Source organism: Porites lutea, chromosome 3 (assembly GCF_958299795.1).
Source record: "Porites lutea chromosome 3, jaPorLute2.1, whole genome shotgun sequence".
NCBI classification, from domain to species: domain Eukaryota; kingdom Metazoa; phylum Cnidaria; class Anthozoa; order Scleractinia; family Poritidae; genus Porites; species Porites lutea.
Genome location: NC_133203.1, coordinates 4,336,460 through 4,352,061, shown reverse-complemented (window position 1 = coordinate 4,352,061; position 15,602 = coordinate 4,336,460). Strand labels below are relative to the sequence as shown.

At 39.4% G+C, this 15,602-nt stretch overlaps 2 protein-coding genes across 2 annotated transcripts in view; one reads left to right on the top strand and one right to left on the bottom strand.

The window, feature by feature from the left end:
• Window positions 1-9,806, bottom strand: part of LOC140931458 (F-box/LRR-repeat protein 20-like) — a 70,313-nt gene extending 60,507 nt beyond the window's left edge. The window contains exons 1-3 of the mRNA XM_073381271.1: window positions 9,645-9,806; window positions 7,088-7,144; window positions 6,548-6,684 (exon numbers count right to left, since the gene is read on the bottom strand). Of these exons, the coding sequence (XP_073237372.1) occupies window positions 6,548-6,684; window positions 7,088-7,144; window positions 9,645-9,806 (356 nt within the window). The remainder of the gene's footprint in view (window positions 1-6,547; window positions 6,685-7,087; window positions 7,145-9,644) is intronic.
• The window catches only part of LOC140930242 (sperm microtubule associated protein 1-like), a 182,946-nt gene extending 167,821 nt beyond the window's left edge, over window positions 1-15,125 (top strand). The window contains exon 5 of the mRNA XM_073379918.1: window positions 15,115-15,125. The gene's annotated coding sequence lies outside the window, so the exon portion shown is untranslated. The remainder of the gene's footprint in view (window positions 1-15,114) is intronic.
• Window positions 15,126-15,602: the final 477 nt, after the last annotated feature.

The window sequence follows — 15,602 nt, the reverse complement described above, 5'->3', positions numbered from 1 at the left end:
AAGACAGAGACATTTAACTTCACTAGCACAACAGAGGACAAAAAGGACTTATTCCCTACGAATTCTTCTCAAGATATAAATTCAAATAACATTTTTAGTCCGGCTAAAGCCTTTACCCAGTTTTCATCCTTTCTTTATGAAAAAAAACCCTTTTTTCAGTTTTTTTAGACCCTAAAAGTTTTGTTGGGAAAATGACGTCACAAAGTTGACGCCAAATTCTGGTTTTATTATTAGTGAGTTTACGCAACAGGACGGCAAATTGCATGCGCGTGACGGACGTGACAAGGCTATTACGTGCGTGTTTTGTCGTGATCTTCACTAACATCAATGTTTTCTGGTCTTTTACAAAAAGATCTATTTGAAGGAAATTGGAGTTTGGCGAAAAGTTATTACAAACAAAATTATTGTCACGCTTGTCACACAAGGTTTGCCGTCTTCTTTCCTCTCCCGTCCTGTTGCGTAAAGTTCACTATTATGGGATATCCTATGACGGCAACTCAAAGAATATTGCCAAGGATCTCAAAACTGAAATAATTGGTATCCTTAAAAGATATAAGTTTTCGCTATTTAAGAGCCAATGTCTGTAATTTTCGAGAATCGGTTGACAGTCGTGAATTTTTGAATTTCTTCATATTTTGCTCAAATAATCTCTATAGTACACTAATTTCAAAAATCACGTTAAAACTTGTAACAGCTTTTTATTTTTTCAGGAATCAGGCAAAGTTTGAAAAACTCTAAATCGGCGCTCTTTCGAGTATGAAATTAGCGAAAATTGAGCATTTTCTTCGCGCTCGTACATAAAAACGGTTACTTCGACATTTAAACCCTAGTCAGAGTTGTAACGGTTTCAGATTATATTTCGGCGTTTCTGTTCGGTTTAACATGATTCCTTTCAACTGATTTTTGCGATAAAACATAATCAAGAGACGAATACGCAGTTCAAATCACAGTTAGTAGAGGGGAATATTGTCGAAATACTCGCTTGCTATAGTTTTAATCGTATTGAAACCTTAATATCAGAAACGTTATTCACTTACCTGAATTTAAATGCTAGACGGGGTCACAGTACCGCTAACTAAATTCTGCATCACGCCAGAATCGAAGTTAAGCTTGTATATGTTTCAATCTGTCAACACGAGGGAAGATGACATTCTGGAAGTGCGTGACTCGTAACGCGCCGAAAAAGAAATTCCTGGTATAAGTGTTTTACGGTGCAAGTCTTTGTTGTATGTTCGTATAGCATCTCGCACATATCCAAACTTGGTTTGTGGCGCCTGTGGCCCCAGTAATGCTGAACGTATTGCGATCATAGAAAAGATGTCGTGAGTCACTTGGTATGCTCCTGACTTGTTAGTCACGTGAGTATGTAGGGCAATAACCAAACATCGACCCTACCATGCTAATGATAAAAGTAAGGTTTTCTGCACTTACGTTAGGTGATCTTTGTTTGATCCACAAAATTGGCGCATGAAAATAAGAGTTTTTCCTCACCACCTCTAAATGTTTGGTTCCGGGTAGCGGTGCAACAAACCACGTGGTACCGTTCTAGATCAACCTACTGGCTGCTCATAGACGGGTCCATAAAGGCACATTGATTGATGACTGCGTATGGCCTGAACTGAAAATGATATACGCAAACGTTTTCTGAGCGACGAATGTGCAGCTTTTACACTCCTCTTTCGTTTCGAAAATAGACGAGCACGCGAGCGAAGCGAACGCGCGAGAGAGAGCCCCTTGCTCTACTGGTCAATAAATCCCCGCGGCTTTTATTTTCATACGCAAAATCGACGATCTCCAAAGAGAAAATAGATCGACGATCTCTAATGAAAAATTAGAGGGTCTGTGAACAGGCTACGAAGGTGCTTGCTATTATTTTAGTGAACTTTACGAGAGGTCTCAGGTGATTATGCTAACGTCATGAAAAGTCTACTTTAGGGAAGGAGGAGGAGATGGGTGGGTTGGTTGGCATTGGGTTCTCCTTTAGGATCAACCCTACACATACAAAAATTCATGTCTTTATCACTACATTTAGAGCTAACAGACTTTGTTTGATCCAGAAAATTGGCACATAAAATCAAAAGTTTTTCCTCACCACCGCTAAATGTTTGGTTCCGGGTGGCGGAGAACAAAGCACGTTGTACCGTTTCAGAACAGCCTACTGGCCATGCTGGCTGCTCATTTAAAAGGGGTCCGTAAAGGCACATTAATTGATGACTCTGTGCGGCCTGAAGAAAATTATATACGCAGACGTTTTCTGAGCGACGAAGGTGCTGCCTTTACACTTCTTTTTCTTTTCGAAAATGGCCACGGACTTCTCTCCTCGCTCCTCGCCGCTAGGCGGTCGTTTTTGCCTGAGAGATACCACCACGAAGGAGTTTTAGCACACAAGTCACTGCAGGTGCAGACCTAGGAAAAGCGCATTCTCCATCTGAAATTTTAAATCGAAATGAAAGGCTGTTTTCAGCCTTTTATCTCTTTTCTCCGCAACGTATTTGGTTAAAAGATGGTAAGTAAAATGGCTGAGGCACTTTAAAGCATTTTTTTTCATTTTCGCGACGGATTTTGACGTTATGAAAAAGAACTTGTCAGTGAATTGGTTTATTTTCTAGTCTGCGAACAAGTGCCGGGGGGATGTTGGCGGATAGAGCCAGATGACTACACCTTTTTTCAGGCGGGAGCTAGCAGTACGTACATTCTGGTCTACCCCATACTGTGTAGACTGGCCTTTAAGGGCCTCTGTTCGGGGGGCGAGGGATCAGTACAATTCGTCAACAGCAGGTTGAGGTCTCGCCAGAAGATGCCCTTGCTGCAGAGGAGCAAAGCAATACTACTTTCAGTAATTTAAACATGTTAAATACTTGTATTTCGCTCATCAAATGTGTCCATTGTCCATTTTCGATTTGTGGTTTTTCAGGAATGTTCTTTTGCGGAGCATTGGCCAATTTTCTTTAAACAGTTTTACTCGTTTCCATTTCCCTGCTCTACCCTCATGTTGCATATGGCGTACGTGTGTACCTAAATCTCTCAATTCATACTGAGGTGATCGATAAAGAAGTCTATAAGCTAAGCGGGGTTAAGATTAGTTTATTACAAGCAAAGGCGCAGAAGGCTAAGTGCAAATAAAAAAAACTAGTGTGAAAAGTTTTGCAGACTCGGCTTACTCTATTTGTTTTCTTTCTCTATTTGAGTTTCGGCTGGTGACATCCTAAAATCAAGTTTAGTTCCACATGTTTTGGGAATATAAAATATAAAACTAAAAAAAACAGTGTTAATTATACACTCGTGCGATGATTTATCCTAGTCTGTACAGTTGCGTGACCAGACTCAAATTACACACGGGCTTTCATCACGCATCACAGCGTTTAGTCTGAGGCTAAACGACGGAAGATTTCAGTAAACTGCGGCCACTTGCGGTTGAAACGACTGTGGTAAGTAATTCTTAGAGATTTCGAATCCTATTTAGAGCTAGCACGCCGTTTCTAGCGGCTTTATTTTAGGTACAGAAACTCGAAGTTAATATTTACACTCCATGAGAACTTAACAGCGTTGTCTTTTTCAGCTACTTGCGTGCAATCAAATGCAGTGTTAATCTACTTACTTCTTTTTTATAACCATCAAATTGAAAAGCGTTTTTCAAAAGATTTTTAGAGCTTCCCGTGATGTGCCCCTTGTAAAAGAAGCTAAGTTAGCAAAAACTTTTGTGTGCCTACACTCGCGGCTAGCTTGTTTTCAGCGTTCCAACGTGCGAAACTACGCTGCACGTTTCGGTGTCTCAGCGACGCACTTTTGTAATGCCGCCAAAAATTTTTTAACACAAGAAACGGCAAAGAATATGCTTTAAAATAGTGTTTGTTTCATGTTGCAATTCCATGTATCAGTTGTTTTTCTCGATGGTGAAGTTAGGTCAAATTTGCCATTTTTGGCAGAGAGCCGCAATCGTGTTTCTTCTTGCGGCCAACACAGTCACATTTAAACAGCTTATCTAAAGATAATTGTAGAATTATAAAGTACAAGTCTGTGTTTTCCTTGTGACTTGATTTCATTTAGAGATGTCATCCCGTTTTTATGTACGAGCGCGAAGAAAATGCTTAATTTTCGCTAATTTCATACTCGAAAGAGCGCCGATTTGGCGTTTTTCAAACTTTGCCCGATTCAGGAAAAAATAAAAAGCCGTTACAAGTTTTAATGTGATTTTTGAAATAAGTGTACTATAGAGATTATGTGGGCAAAATATGAAGAAATTCAAAAATTCACGACTGTCAACCGATTCTCGAAAATTACAGACAATAGAGAGATTAAGATTCACGTTTACGCCAAACGGCAAACGTGAATTTGTACCACGTGACCAAGTTTTCCCCTTATTTTTCGTTTACTGTTTATTGCTTCTACACAAAAATAAGTAGTTTTATGACAGTTTTGTCCACAAGAATCGCTCTGGACTGTTTTTATCTGCTTATTTTCTATTCTGAGAAATTTTCAACTGACGTTTGCCGTTTGCCGTATGCCGTAAACGTGAATCTTAATCTCTCTATTGGCTCTTAACTACTTCGCCATTTTGTCACTAAAAATAGTACCAGAGGTATTAAACTGGGGAATAAGCCCGGTGAGGACGATCGCGATTACTCCCTCCTTTTATCATCTCTTGGTCACAACCCAATGATTCTCTAGTGAGGGAAGCGGTGGGTGATTCCAAGCAATGTGTCAAAAGAGACTAACACATTAGCTGTACCAAACAATACGAGGCAATACCTACACTTTCTGTTACCCTGCAAAAAGAGGACAATCGTAAGCGTGTCGTTAAACGTTTACAATCGTGTACGTTCCGTGCGCGTGCGGTCTTCCGTAGTTTACTTTGCAACCAAAATGCAGGTACATGTACTCTTCAGTATTGAAGATCTTTGACCACGTCACGGATAAGAGGATTGCGTGACGAGCTGCCGAGTGGGAAGGAAGTTGAGTAGAAATAATCACTACCTCTTCTCTTAGAAGGCTTCACATCCTTTACAACTACAGTATGCAGAGCGATTGAGACTATCACGATAAGAGAGTACTTGGGGTGAGTTATGTGTACGTTATAACACAGTACTATAGCACAACACAGCAACGGCACATTCTCTGTCGTCCACCGCCTACACTTAGGGGGAGGGGTCAGGGGTGCAAAGTATTCGTGTACTTTTAGATCTGGTAGATGAGCCTGGGGAGGGAAAACAGTTAAATGATGGGCATTATTGCTGCAATACACGTGACAAAAGAGCTGAAGGCACGTGAACAGGTAATGAGACAACTAAAAGTGCGGAATAGTTCCCGTCAGCTTTCAGCAGAATTTATAGTTAGCTGAGAACACGTGATGAAAGATCACGAGAGCACATGATAAGTGAATTGGAAGCAAATGAATAGTGAACTGATAGCACGTGACAAGTTAATTAAAAGCACCTTACATAAGCTGTGACCACGTGACAAGTGAACTTTAAACACTTGTTAAAGGGCTGACAGCACAATATAAGTAAACTGAAACCAATGAAACGTGAGTTGACAGCCCATGATAACAGATAAACCAACTATAAGTACATGCACTTGACAAATGAGCTGATAGCAGGTGATGGGTAAATTGAAAGCACGTGATAAATAGGCTGACAGCACGTGATAAAAGCAAGGAAAGCAAAGAAAAAGCCACCTGAAAGCACCTGAAGGTTAAAAAGAGTGAAGGGGAGCTGTTTTGTGCGTTAAGTTATCATGAGAATCAAGTGAACAGCAAGTAAAAAAACAGAAAGTACACAGATAATAACATATGCAATAGCTACTCTAAGTTTTCTTGTTCCTGCTTTGGTGATAAGTTGACAATCAAAAAGTTCTACTCTTTTTAGATGTTTACAATTACTGCAACCGACACAAAAAGTAATGACACCAAAACAATGCCTTTTTAGACGTGAATAAAACTTTGATATGTGCACAATTTTAAGGCAAGGATTAAACATGTTAACAAAGTTAAGCCACTTTTGACCGATGACATCTGGGGAGAGGTGGGGTGCAGGAAAGGGATCAGTAAGCCTCTCCGTCAGTCATACTTAAGGTGCCTTTGGCACCTTAAGTTGATTGTATTCTGGAACAAGATTGTGTTACATATTTTTGTAACAAATCTCTTGTAACGTGATTTTTGGACCACTAAAACGCATCAAAGTCTGGAATATTTTATTTTAAGGAGATTTCTACAGGGTTGTCATTAAGAGCCGGGGGCCGGGGATTTTCCCCGGCTACTAAAAGAATGGCCCCCGGCTACTTTTATTGGAAAATAGAAGAAAAATAGAACCAAAAGAAATCCCTAGCCATTTGATTCCCCGCCTACTTGTTGTATTTAACCGGCAACTTGAAATCTTAGTGACAACCCTGTTTCTAGACATTGCAATGCAATGAATGCCAAAATATACGATTTTTAAAGTTAATTCCATTTATTATTATTCCGGAATCAATCGAACTCGCCCTAAATAGACTTAGATCCACTCAAATGAAACGTCATGAAGTCAAGGTTTTCATTTCGACAGATACTTACATTAAGTAGTCTAAGGCGTTATCTGTGATAAGAGGACAGTTATGCAGTTCTAGTTCTTCAATGTGGTCCACAGCACAGGGGCTTCCACAAAAGTGTCTGATGCCATCATCAGTGATCAACTCACAGTGAGAAAGACTCTAAGCAAAGGTAAAAAAGAATTTGTTTATCATTTCCTTTTTCCTCATTACCTTTCCATTTGCTTTAGCACTGTCACTTTAAAGAGAAATTGAAAGTTGGTCACCACTGGATTTAAGTAGTCTGAAATGTCATACATTTCCACCTCCATCTATCTTCCCCGCACCCCCCACAGGGTTATGGTGAAGATGTGTGACATTTCAGACTAGGATTTAAGGGTTAATAGTTTTTGGTTGAATTTTACTTCTTTGGCCTCTCTCTACTTTACCAAAGCTAATTTTTTTGATTTTTGTTCAATTTTAATTTCATTTTTTTTTTCTTGTGTGTGCGTGTGTGTCTCTAAAGGATCATTGTGACAGTGCTCCTTTAATCAAATGTACATGTTAAAATGTAATAATGACTCACAAGTTTCTGTAGGCCTGAGCACCAAACGGACAAGTGATTCAAGGTGGAATCTGTGATCTACAGGCAAAACAAAACATAAAGAAAGAAACAAGTTATTTTTTCCAGTACTGGCACTTAATCCTTTAAGGCCCAAGATCCACATACAATATCTCCAGACTGATCTCCATACATTTCTTTTAAGAATAGTTAAGAGAATTTGGTTTAAGATCAAAGCATTTTCCCTTCGGTAATCAATTTACTAATTCTCATAACCTTTACTCTTGATGATCTGCTGATGTTGTTAGGAGAAAATTGATGTTGGTCACTCTTAAGGGTTAACGCTTACAACTTTACAGTAAAACCCCTATTTAGTAGCTGCGGACCATGGTCTGTTAAGTGACCAGTTACAGAGCCACAAATAAAATTTTTCTTTCTTGAAAGGGCATTATGTCCAGCTAAGCTCGGGCAGGGCAAAAATGTGGTTGGACTCAAACAGGGATGCAGCACAAGACTAGTTTAAGAGTGCAAGGAACACAAAACAATCCTGGAGTTTCTGGTCAAAAGGTCTTATTATCATCATACAGCAGTTTGGTATGAGGACATCTTTCCAGAAGTGTCAAAAAGATAAGGATCTCACCAAAACACATTCTTCCAAATCCAAACGCTGAACTTTGAGAAAATCGCGCATTGACTTGTCAACAAACAAAAGTAATCAAATTATGCTCTTCGTTATCAAAGCCAAAATTTCACACAAACCTTAGCTTTTAGCTCTAATTTGGATCTAAAAGACAGTACCGTAAGCTTACATTGTAGAGCCAGCGGCGAAAAATTGGTTTTTTCCCCCTGTTTTCATTTCAAATTGCCATCTGGTCAGTGTTATTACCTATAACATTGGTGGGTACTTCATATATTCAAGAAAAGGCTAAAATTCGAAAAAAAGCAGGATTTTGGAGGGAATTTATGCCATGTCAGACATTGCCCCAGAAAATTCTTTTCAAGCTTAGAGAATTTGCTCAGTAGAAAAAAACTTTGTCAATAAGTGGTCAACGTCACCAGCAGGTAAATCCAAAATTTCTAGGTTACCTTTGTTTACTGAGGACAAGAACATGTCACTGAAAGTTTTCCTGGTCGTGTTTTCACTTTTTGGCTCTTTTCCAAAACTCTCAATTTCTTCTCGGCTGTTTCCGTAAACTCGTTTGTCCCCAGATAACGCTGTGGCTTCACGGTTTTTCTTACGAGATTAAAGCTTGAGCCGTATTCCGGATTCCAAAATCCAGGATTCCAGATTCCATAAACAAAATTTTCACGGATTCTGGAATCCGGATTCCCTTACATATGGCGACCCCCGTTTGCAATAATTCGTTTTCACTGTACAAGAAAGAGTTAAATACACCACAAAGGAATCTTTTGGGTAAATACGAATGGAGCATGTTCTTATAGGTGATCTCAGCTTGTTCTTCTGGACCGTCCTCGCATTCTTATTACCAGGTAACCCCTACATTTGGAGTATATAGAGATTTACATTGAGTTACATCCGCGTATTTTCCCTTACCAAGCATTATAGACAAAATTATATACACGTTCTGGGCAGGAGCCCATTTCTTGAAACTTTGGGCCCGAAATCAAATATTCAAATCAAACTCTAAAGAATACAAGCGCAGGTCCTAGCCAACAATCAAGTCCTTTTGAGTACTCTTGCTATTTACAATTACATGTATGACTAAAAAAAGTGGAACAGCGAGATATGTCCAAGTTTGCACGCAGTAGCAAAAATTGTGAAAAATGGGAGAAATCGCAGTTTTTGCTAAAATTTATTAAGACAAGTGTTAGAGGAGGTGGAAGGGTGCCCAGCAAAAACTACCATTTCTGCAGTTTCTGCGATTTCTCCAAAAATTTGCGAAAAATTAGAGAAATCACAGAGTTTGCTAAAATTACTAAATTCAAGTGGTAAAGGAGGTATAAGAAGGGTGCCCAGCAAACACTACGATTTCTGCAATTTCTGCGATTTCTCCAAAAATTGTGAAAAATTGTGAAAAATTTAGCAATTTTTGCCAAAATTACTAAATTCAAGTGGTAAAGGACATAGAGAGGTGCCTAACAAAAACTGTGATTTGATTTCTCCGATTTCTCCAAAAATTGGGAAATCTTTGAGTTGGTGATGTTTTAAGTATGATTTCCATGTATGAAATAAACTTGATGGTTTTCCTGTATCGGTTCATTCTTCATGGCATAAGACCAATAGCAGAAATAGTTGGGATGTTTTCGACTGACTTATACGTCCTGAGAAGAAAATAAGGAATACTTGCCATGATCCATGGTAGGCAATCTGTCTTTTTTGTTATCGTCCAAGCACAAAGGTTGACAGGGTTTTGTCAATGAGGTATTAGGGAAATACTTGTTACTGTATGATTCAACATTGCATCCTCTATTCATTGTTGACTAATCCTGACTATATCCCATACGAATTCCTGCATCCATAAGAGAAATTTTGCTCTCAAAATCTCCTCTTTAGATTTGTAGACCATTGTTTCCTTCTTCTCGGAGTTCACCATCAGCGTTGCCTCTCCTTTTCCTTTACCAAGTTGCTTTCTAAAGCCACCAAAATCAGACCAAGAATTTCCTTGTTCAAGAGATCAAAGACCTCATAAGGCATGGGAAGGTCGAAGAAAACAATCCACAGATGTACTATGCTCATTTTTGGACTAAGACGGCGAATAATCGCGGTCTTTGCGTGGACCATGCTTCGTTGAAGCATAGGACATATCTCGTCGATCCTGTAGTAATTGGTGCGCTCACGAAGCTCGCCAAAATTCCCTTTCACAACTGACTCAGCCAGCTTATTCAGTTCAAGGAATGTCTTGCCTTAATCCTTTAGGGTAATTGCGTTCCAAATTCCCCTCTGAAATTTGGATTTCTCTCGCTTCAGTGCATATTTTATGGAAATTTAGTTCACCTTCGGCAGCTTCACATTGATCCGCCATCTTGAATGTTGCTAAACTAAACCCCAGGTCGCACTCGGCCAAAATGAAAGCTGATAAGCGACGTTGTCCAAAGGAGTTTCAACTGACATTTCGGCCATACTGTCTTCTTGAGGTTACAAAAATAGTGTCGTTTAGTCTTGTACCCTGAAGAAGGCAACACTGCCGAAACGTCGGTTAAAACTCTTTTGAACAGCGTCGATTTTACAATTTTCAAGTAAACATTAATTTGCTACGTTGCGCAGGGAATTTAATATTTATTTCACAAAATGAAAGTTGGCCACATTCCAAGCGTTGCCGAAATTTTAAAATGGACTAATCACCTTGCAAATAACCTTGAAAGGAAACATGTGTTTAAATGCACATGCTAATTTCCGCTGATGCACAAGTAACACCTAAAGGGTATGTTGCAGAAAACACAGAAGCGAAAACTCGAAGAATCTCGTTTCACAGTACTTTGTAAACAATAGACCTTGTCACGGTTTTCGACGCCATCTTGACGAGTAGGCAGATGCGTTAGAAATTACAGTATTTGTATGAGAATCTAATGTAGACTAATTTCCGTAGAACGGTTGTTCTGAAAAAATATGATTTGTAAACTAAAGCTTCACTCCTAAGGATTCTACTGAAAAAAATTGAGGGCGTTACATGCGCTAGAAGACCTAGAACCACTTTTTTAAATTTTCTATGAGGGTCTCAACGGGGTTAATCGATAGGCGTAAAACGGCCAAAAATTTAGTCGATAGCCGTAAAAATTGAAAAATTTTAACGGTTAGCCGTAAACAGGGTAAAAAAGAGTTAACCGTAAAAGAAATTGATCCCAGATTTGTTAATTTTAAGGAAGGTGCTAAACTCACTTATGCATGATTGTGTTTTTTATTTCCTGGCTACTTTGACTCGGTACGCACGTTAGGCCAACCGCCTTTTAGGTGTTGACCTAGACCTACGCTCCATTTCCGCCGCTCTCTCGAAATACTAGTGAAACAACACGCAGAGATGTCACTGTTTATAAAACACGTTGCCGATAAACAACAACTCCCCGTAACAATTCCCTGTCAGTTTTGTCTGACCCTACGGTAGACATTGCCATACCCCCCGGGGGGGGGGGGGCACTTTAAGAATTTCTGGGTGGGGATGTGCCGCTGGGAGCCTGGAACCCTTAACCTTTACCAGAGCTAGTTCAGCTGAATTTTGCTACCCTATACTAGAGTAAACTCCCCAAATCACCCTATCCTAGAGTAGCTGTGAACCTAGTCTAGATAAAATCTTCAACCAACTGATCAGTTTCCTGAAAAATGATACCCTATTCTAGAGCCAAACGCTCTGATTTATATACCCTATCCTAGAGTAAACTGCTTGAAAACCATACCCTTCACAGCGGCACATACCTATATAGCCCATATATGGCAGTACCCCCCCCCCCCCCGGGGCCATACCTAGTCCCTGTACGGCGTCTTCCCAAGCAATCTCGTTCATAGCCTGCGTAGCAAGCGTTTCCTCGCGAGGTTCGTCTAGAAAGCTGGAACAAGGAGCAAAAAAAAAAAATGAATGACTTTTTTTGCTTCCGCTCTAACTTTCGCGCAATAACTCGATTGGAAACGCTTGCTACGCAGGCTATCTCGTTCAAGGCATTTCCGTGGCGTATCTGAGAAAAAAAAAAGACTCGCTCGGACCACGTGACCCGAAACCCATTAGCCGTGCGGAATAATGAGGCCTATGGATAAGGCAACGGCAAACAATCGTTCTGTACAGTCCTTTTGTTATCATTAAAAATACTGAACACGGGAATTTTGTCATTGGCCGCTCTCATACTATAGCAAGAAATGGATTATCCGTCTGAGACTAGCCTGTGTAAAGTCGCCCCCTACCTCACAGACACCGTACCCCTTCTCCGATTTTTTCTGAGGTGGGGTTGTTGAGGGGGTGGGGGGCGTCTGTACACAGGCTATCTGAAATGAATAATCCATCTTCAAACTGTCCGTTAAAATTGACGGATAAAGTCAGGCGGCCTTAAGTTGGGCTTTCGCGTGTCTGCTTTTGCTTTTTACACACAGATTATTTTTAAATTGACTATTGGCATTTCTATGCGTAAAATAATATCAGAAGTGAAATACTTTATAAAAAGTATGATCTATCAAATGTCAAAATTTTTCAAAAGAATAGCTTATTTCATCCCGAGATGATCTTAAGACCTTTATTTTTGCCAAAAGGTCTAGATAGCAGCAACAATATAGATAGCACAGAGGAGTATACGCAAACTTGCTAACCGGTTATGTAAACCTATTGATTTAAGCCAGTCTTTACTACTTTCAAAGTCAGGAATCTTTTTAATGTGAAAGATGCTGTCCCTGAGGGGCTACGCACGCGTGTGGTCTATAAATTTTCGTGTGCAAGTTGTAATGCTTGTTATGTTGGTGAAACCAGCCGACACTTCTCCACACGAGTGCGCGAGCACTTATAATTACTTTCAGACAGGTCTTCGAACGTTTTTAAACATCTGCAGAGTTCAGAGTTTTGTAGAGCATCCTGCACACCGGATTGCTTCGAGATCCTGGACTCTGCGGCCACTAAGTACCAAGTAAAGCTTAAGGAATCCATGTTTATAAAATGGGAGAAGCCCGATCTCAACCAGCAGGTGAAACACATTAACCTGACTCTCTCCCTGTAAAAAACTAAGCGTCACTCATTTAATTTTTTTGTGCGTAAACGCAATGTAACGAACTTTGTAAGATCGCGCGCTTTAAATTCAACGGCGATTTCAAAATATGTAACACTGAAGATGATGGATGTACCGTCGAAACATGTCTGGAACATTAAAGAAAGTTGTTATGTTTATACGACCTTTATTTTACTTTTGAAGATAGAAAAAAATCAAGTCTATTCATATTTAGCTCTTTGAAACAAAAGAAATTAACTTTTAACTTTTTTGTTAACCGTAACTGAAAAAAATTAACCGATAGCCGTAAAAAAGCCAAAATTTTAGCCGATAACCGTAACAGGAACAACCCCATTGAGACCCTCTTCTATACATTTGTCTGTAAGAAAGTCCCACGAAAAATAACAGACAAATATATGGAAAATGTAAAGCAAGCCTCTGGAGAAATTTAAGCACAGGTAAGCCCCAAAAATTTTTCAGTACAATCCTTTGTTTTGTAGCCGATTGCTAGAAAGAAGGATTTGATTAGTATGTTTTTAGACGCTCTTGTTAGCGGTTTTGTAAACATTCTGGTCTACTCAAACAAATAAGACAATAATTTTGAAACCGCTAGATAGATTTTTTTTAAATTGAGATTATCGAGATTAACAGTCATTTTATATGACCTTTGAGTTCCAAAATAATTGATATCTTGTAAGGCAGTAAAATAAGGGCTACAATTCACTAATTTCGCGTTTACAAGTGAGAGTTATTCAGGGGTATTGTCTCCAAGTTTCATATTTTCGTGGACAACAATAGCCAACATTTCTGCGTATTTCAAATGCTTTGTTAGTTACTGCTGTTCACGTGAAAATGAAACTTGGAGACAATACCCTTTAAATAATGAGGCTCTTACGAAATTTGCGACAAAAAATTAGAACTACTATGAGGTGAAAATTCGTTGAAAGCGCTTCGTTTTCTACAGACTAACGGCCGAATATCAAGATGGGCCAGTTTTACAGTGCATTTCTGACCATAAAATATCTCGATATATTTCACGAAAATTGAGGCAGCTATTGGAGGAAATCGCTCCCGTAAACGATTTTGTCCCCAATTAGTGCCGATGGCGCTAAAACGACCAGACACAATAATAAGGGGCTATGTATGTATATATGAGTTCCCGGTGCTCAGAAATACGGCTACAAGTAAAATAGGTAATTATAGCGTCATTTCGTTGCTATGACAACTCCGATGTCTCTAACGCTGATCATAACAAATTTTCATAATACAGCTGGGGTGGTGATTTTTCCAAATCTTTGTTAATGGCGGCGTAGTTTATGCTCAAACTTGGGAGGTATTCACTCTTGAAAACCCTTCAACCTTCACCATTAAAATGCCAAGCCACCTTAAATTAACCGCTAACAGGAAGTCCCCTTTGACTTTTTGCCTGTTGTACTTGATCCATGGAATTGAATCATAGACTGTTTTTATGCAAGCTTATGAGTGCCAAAAATGAAAACATCACTCGTGTCTAAGTTGAAACGTAAATACAGTTGATAGCTACGTATAAGGTTGGAAAAAGTGCAACAAAAAGATGGGGTCACCGTGCTTCCTTCGCCCCGCTCCTTATCTTAAGTGATTTTAACTGAGTTGCTTGCGAAATGTTCAAAGTGTTATGTTAAAGGCAATCGTCGCTTATGTAACTCAGCTTTGAACATCCAGCTCGGACTGTCCTTGTTTGTACGTCGGTAGCTCAAAATATAGTCATCATAGTCGTAATCTCACCATCCGAACAAATGCGATTCTCAGTAAAACAGGAGGACATTGGAACTATCACAAGTAGTCTTTCTGTAAAGCTTTTACCACAGGTGGCCAAAGCTGGAGATATGTCCATATCGGCATTGTAGCGAAACCTTCAAAATATAAGGATTTGTATGGAGACTGAAATCGATTGTTTCTGGAACCTACAACCCTGGTCAAAACGTCTTGGGACACCTAAGGAATTGAGGCGCGAAAACAGACCTTACTTATTAAAATCGTACTTTACCTGATATAAATGCTTGGAAATGTTGTTGAAAGAGCCTGTTTCTGCTGTACCCCTCCCCTCAGCAATGTTGATTGTGTTAAAAAAGATATGAAGACATAACGTCAACACTGAACCGGGGGGGAGAGAAAGTGCCTTATTTTCACTAGCTGTTGCGTTAATGTCCCAAGATTTTTGACTGAGGTTGTATGTATGTCAAAGGATTTAAATAAGAATCGGCCTTCTCCTCTTGTGTGACGGAAGGTTTTTCCACTTTCGAACGATTTGAACACTGAACGGGAACTCGGCGCTTTAACTCTCAATTAACTGGGGGAAAACTAGACTCAATTGCAACTCGCTTGCGGTAAAGAGCCGTCACTTCTCTTGAGGTCCGGGCCGGGATGAAACCACCAACTGGTACAGTAAAGGCAAACTGAACTTTGGTTCCAACAGCGTTTATTCTTGTAGATGTAGCGTAACTTAGCTCGGCGATGTAATTGAAAAATCAGTTCAAATATGATTTTTATAACCATTGAAGACAAAAGAATACAATAGAAATATAAACAGAAATCACTTAGAGGTAAATGAAAACTAAAAACAACTTCTATTTTTAACCTGAAATCTTTTGTTATTGTTGCTATTTTAGAAAGTAAAAGTACTGAGACAAAGACCTAGCCAGGTCAGCAAAACAGCGTTTATGTACAAAGTGTTACAATACGAATTAAATTGCAAGTTCAGCTATCGGTTGTTTAAACAGGAAAAGCGCAGACTAATTGGAAGTTTTCACCTTAAACAAAAACCGATCTAATTTTCTATGATTATTACTTAGTGAAATGCATGTTTGACCAAAGAAAATGTTACGGAGATGTTACGTGCTAGCAGACGTCATCCGAGTCCTTA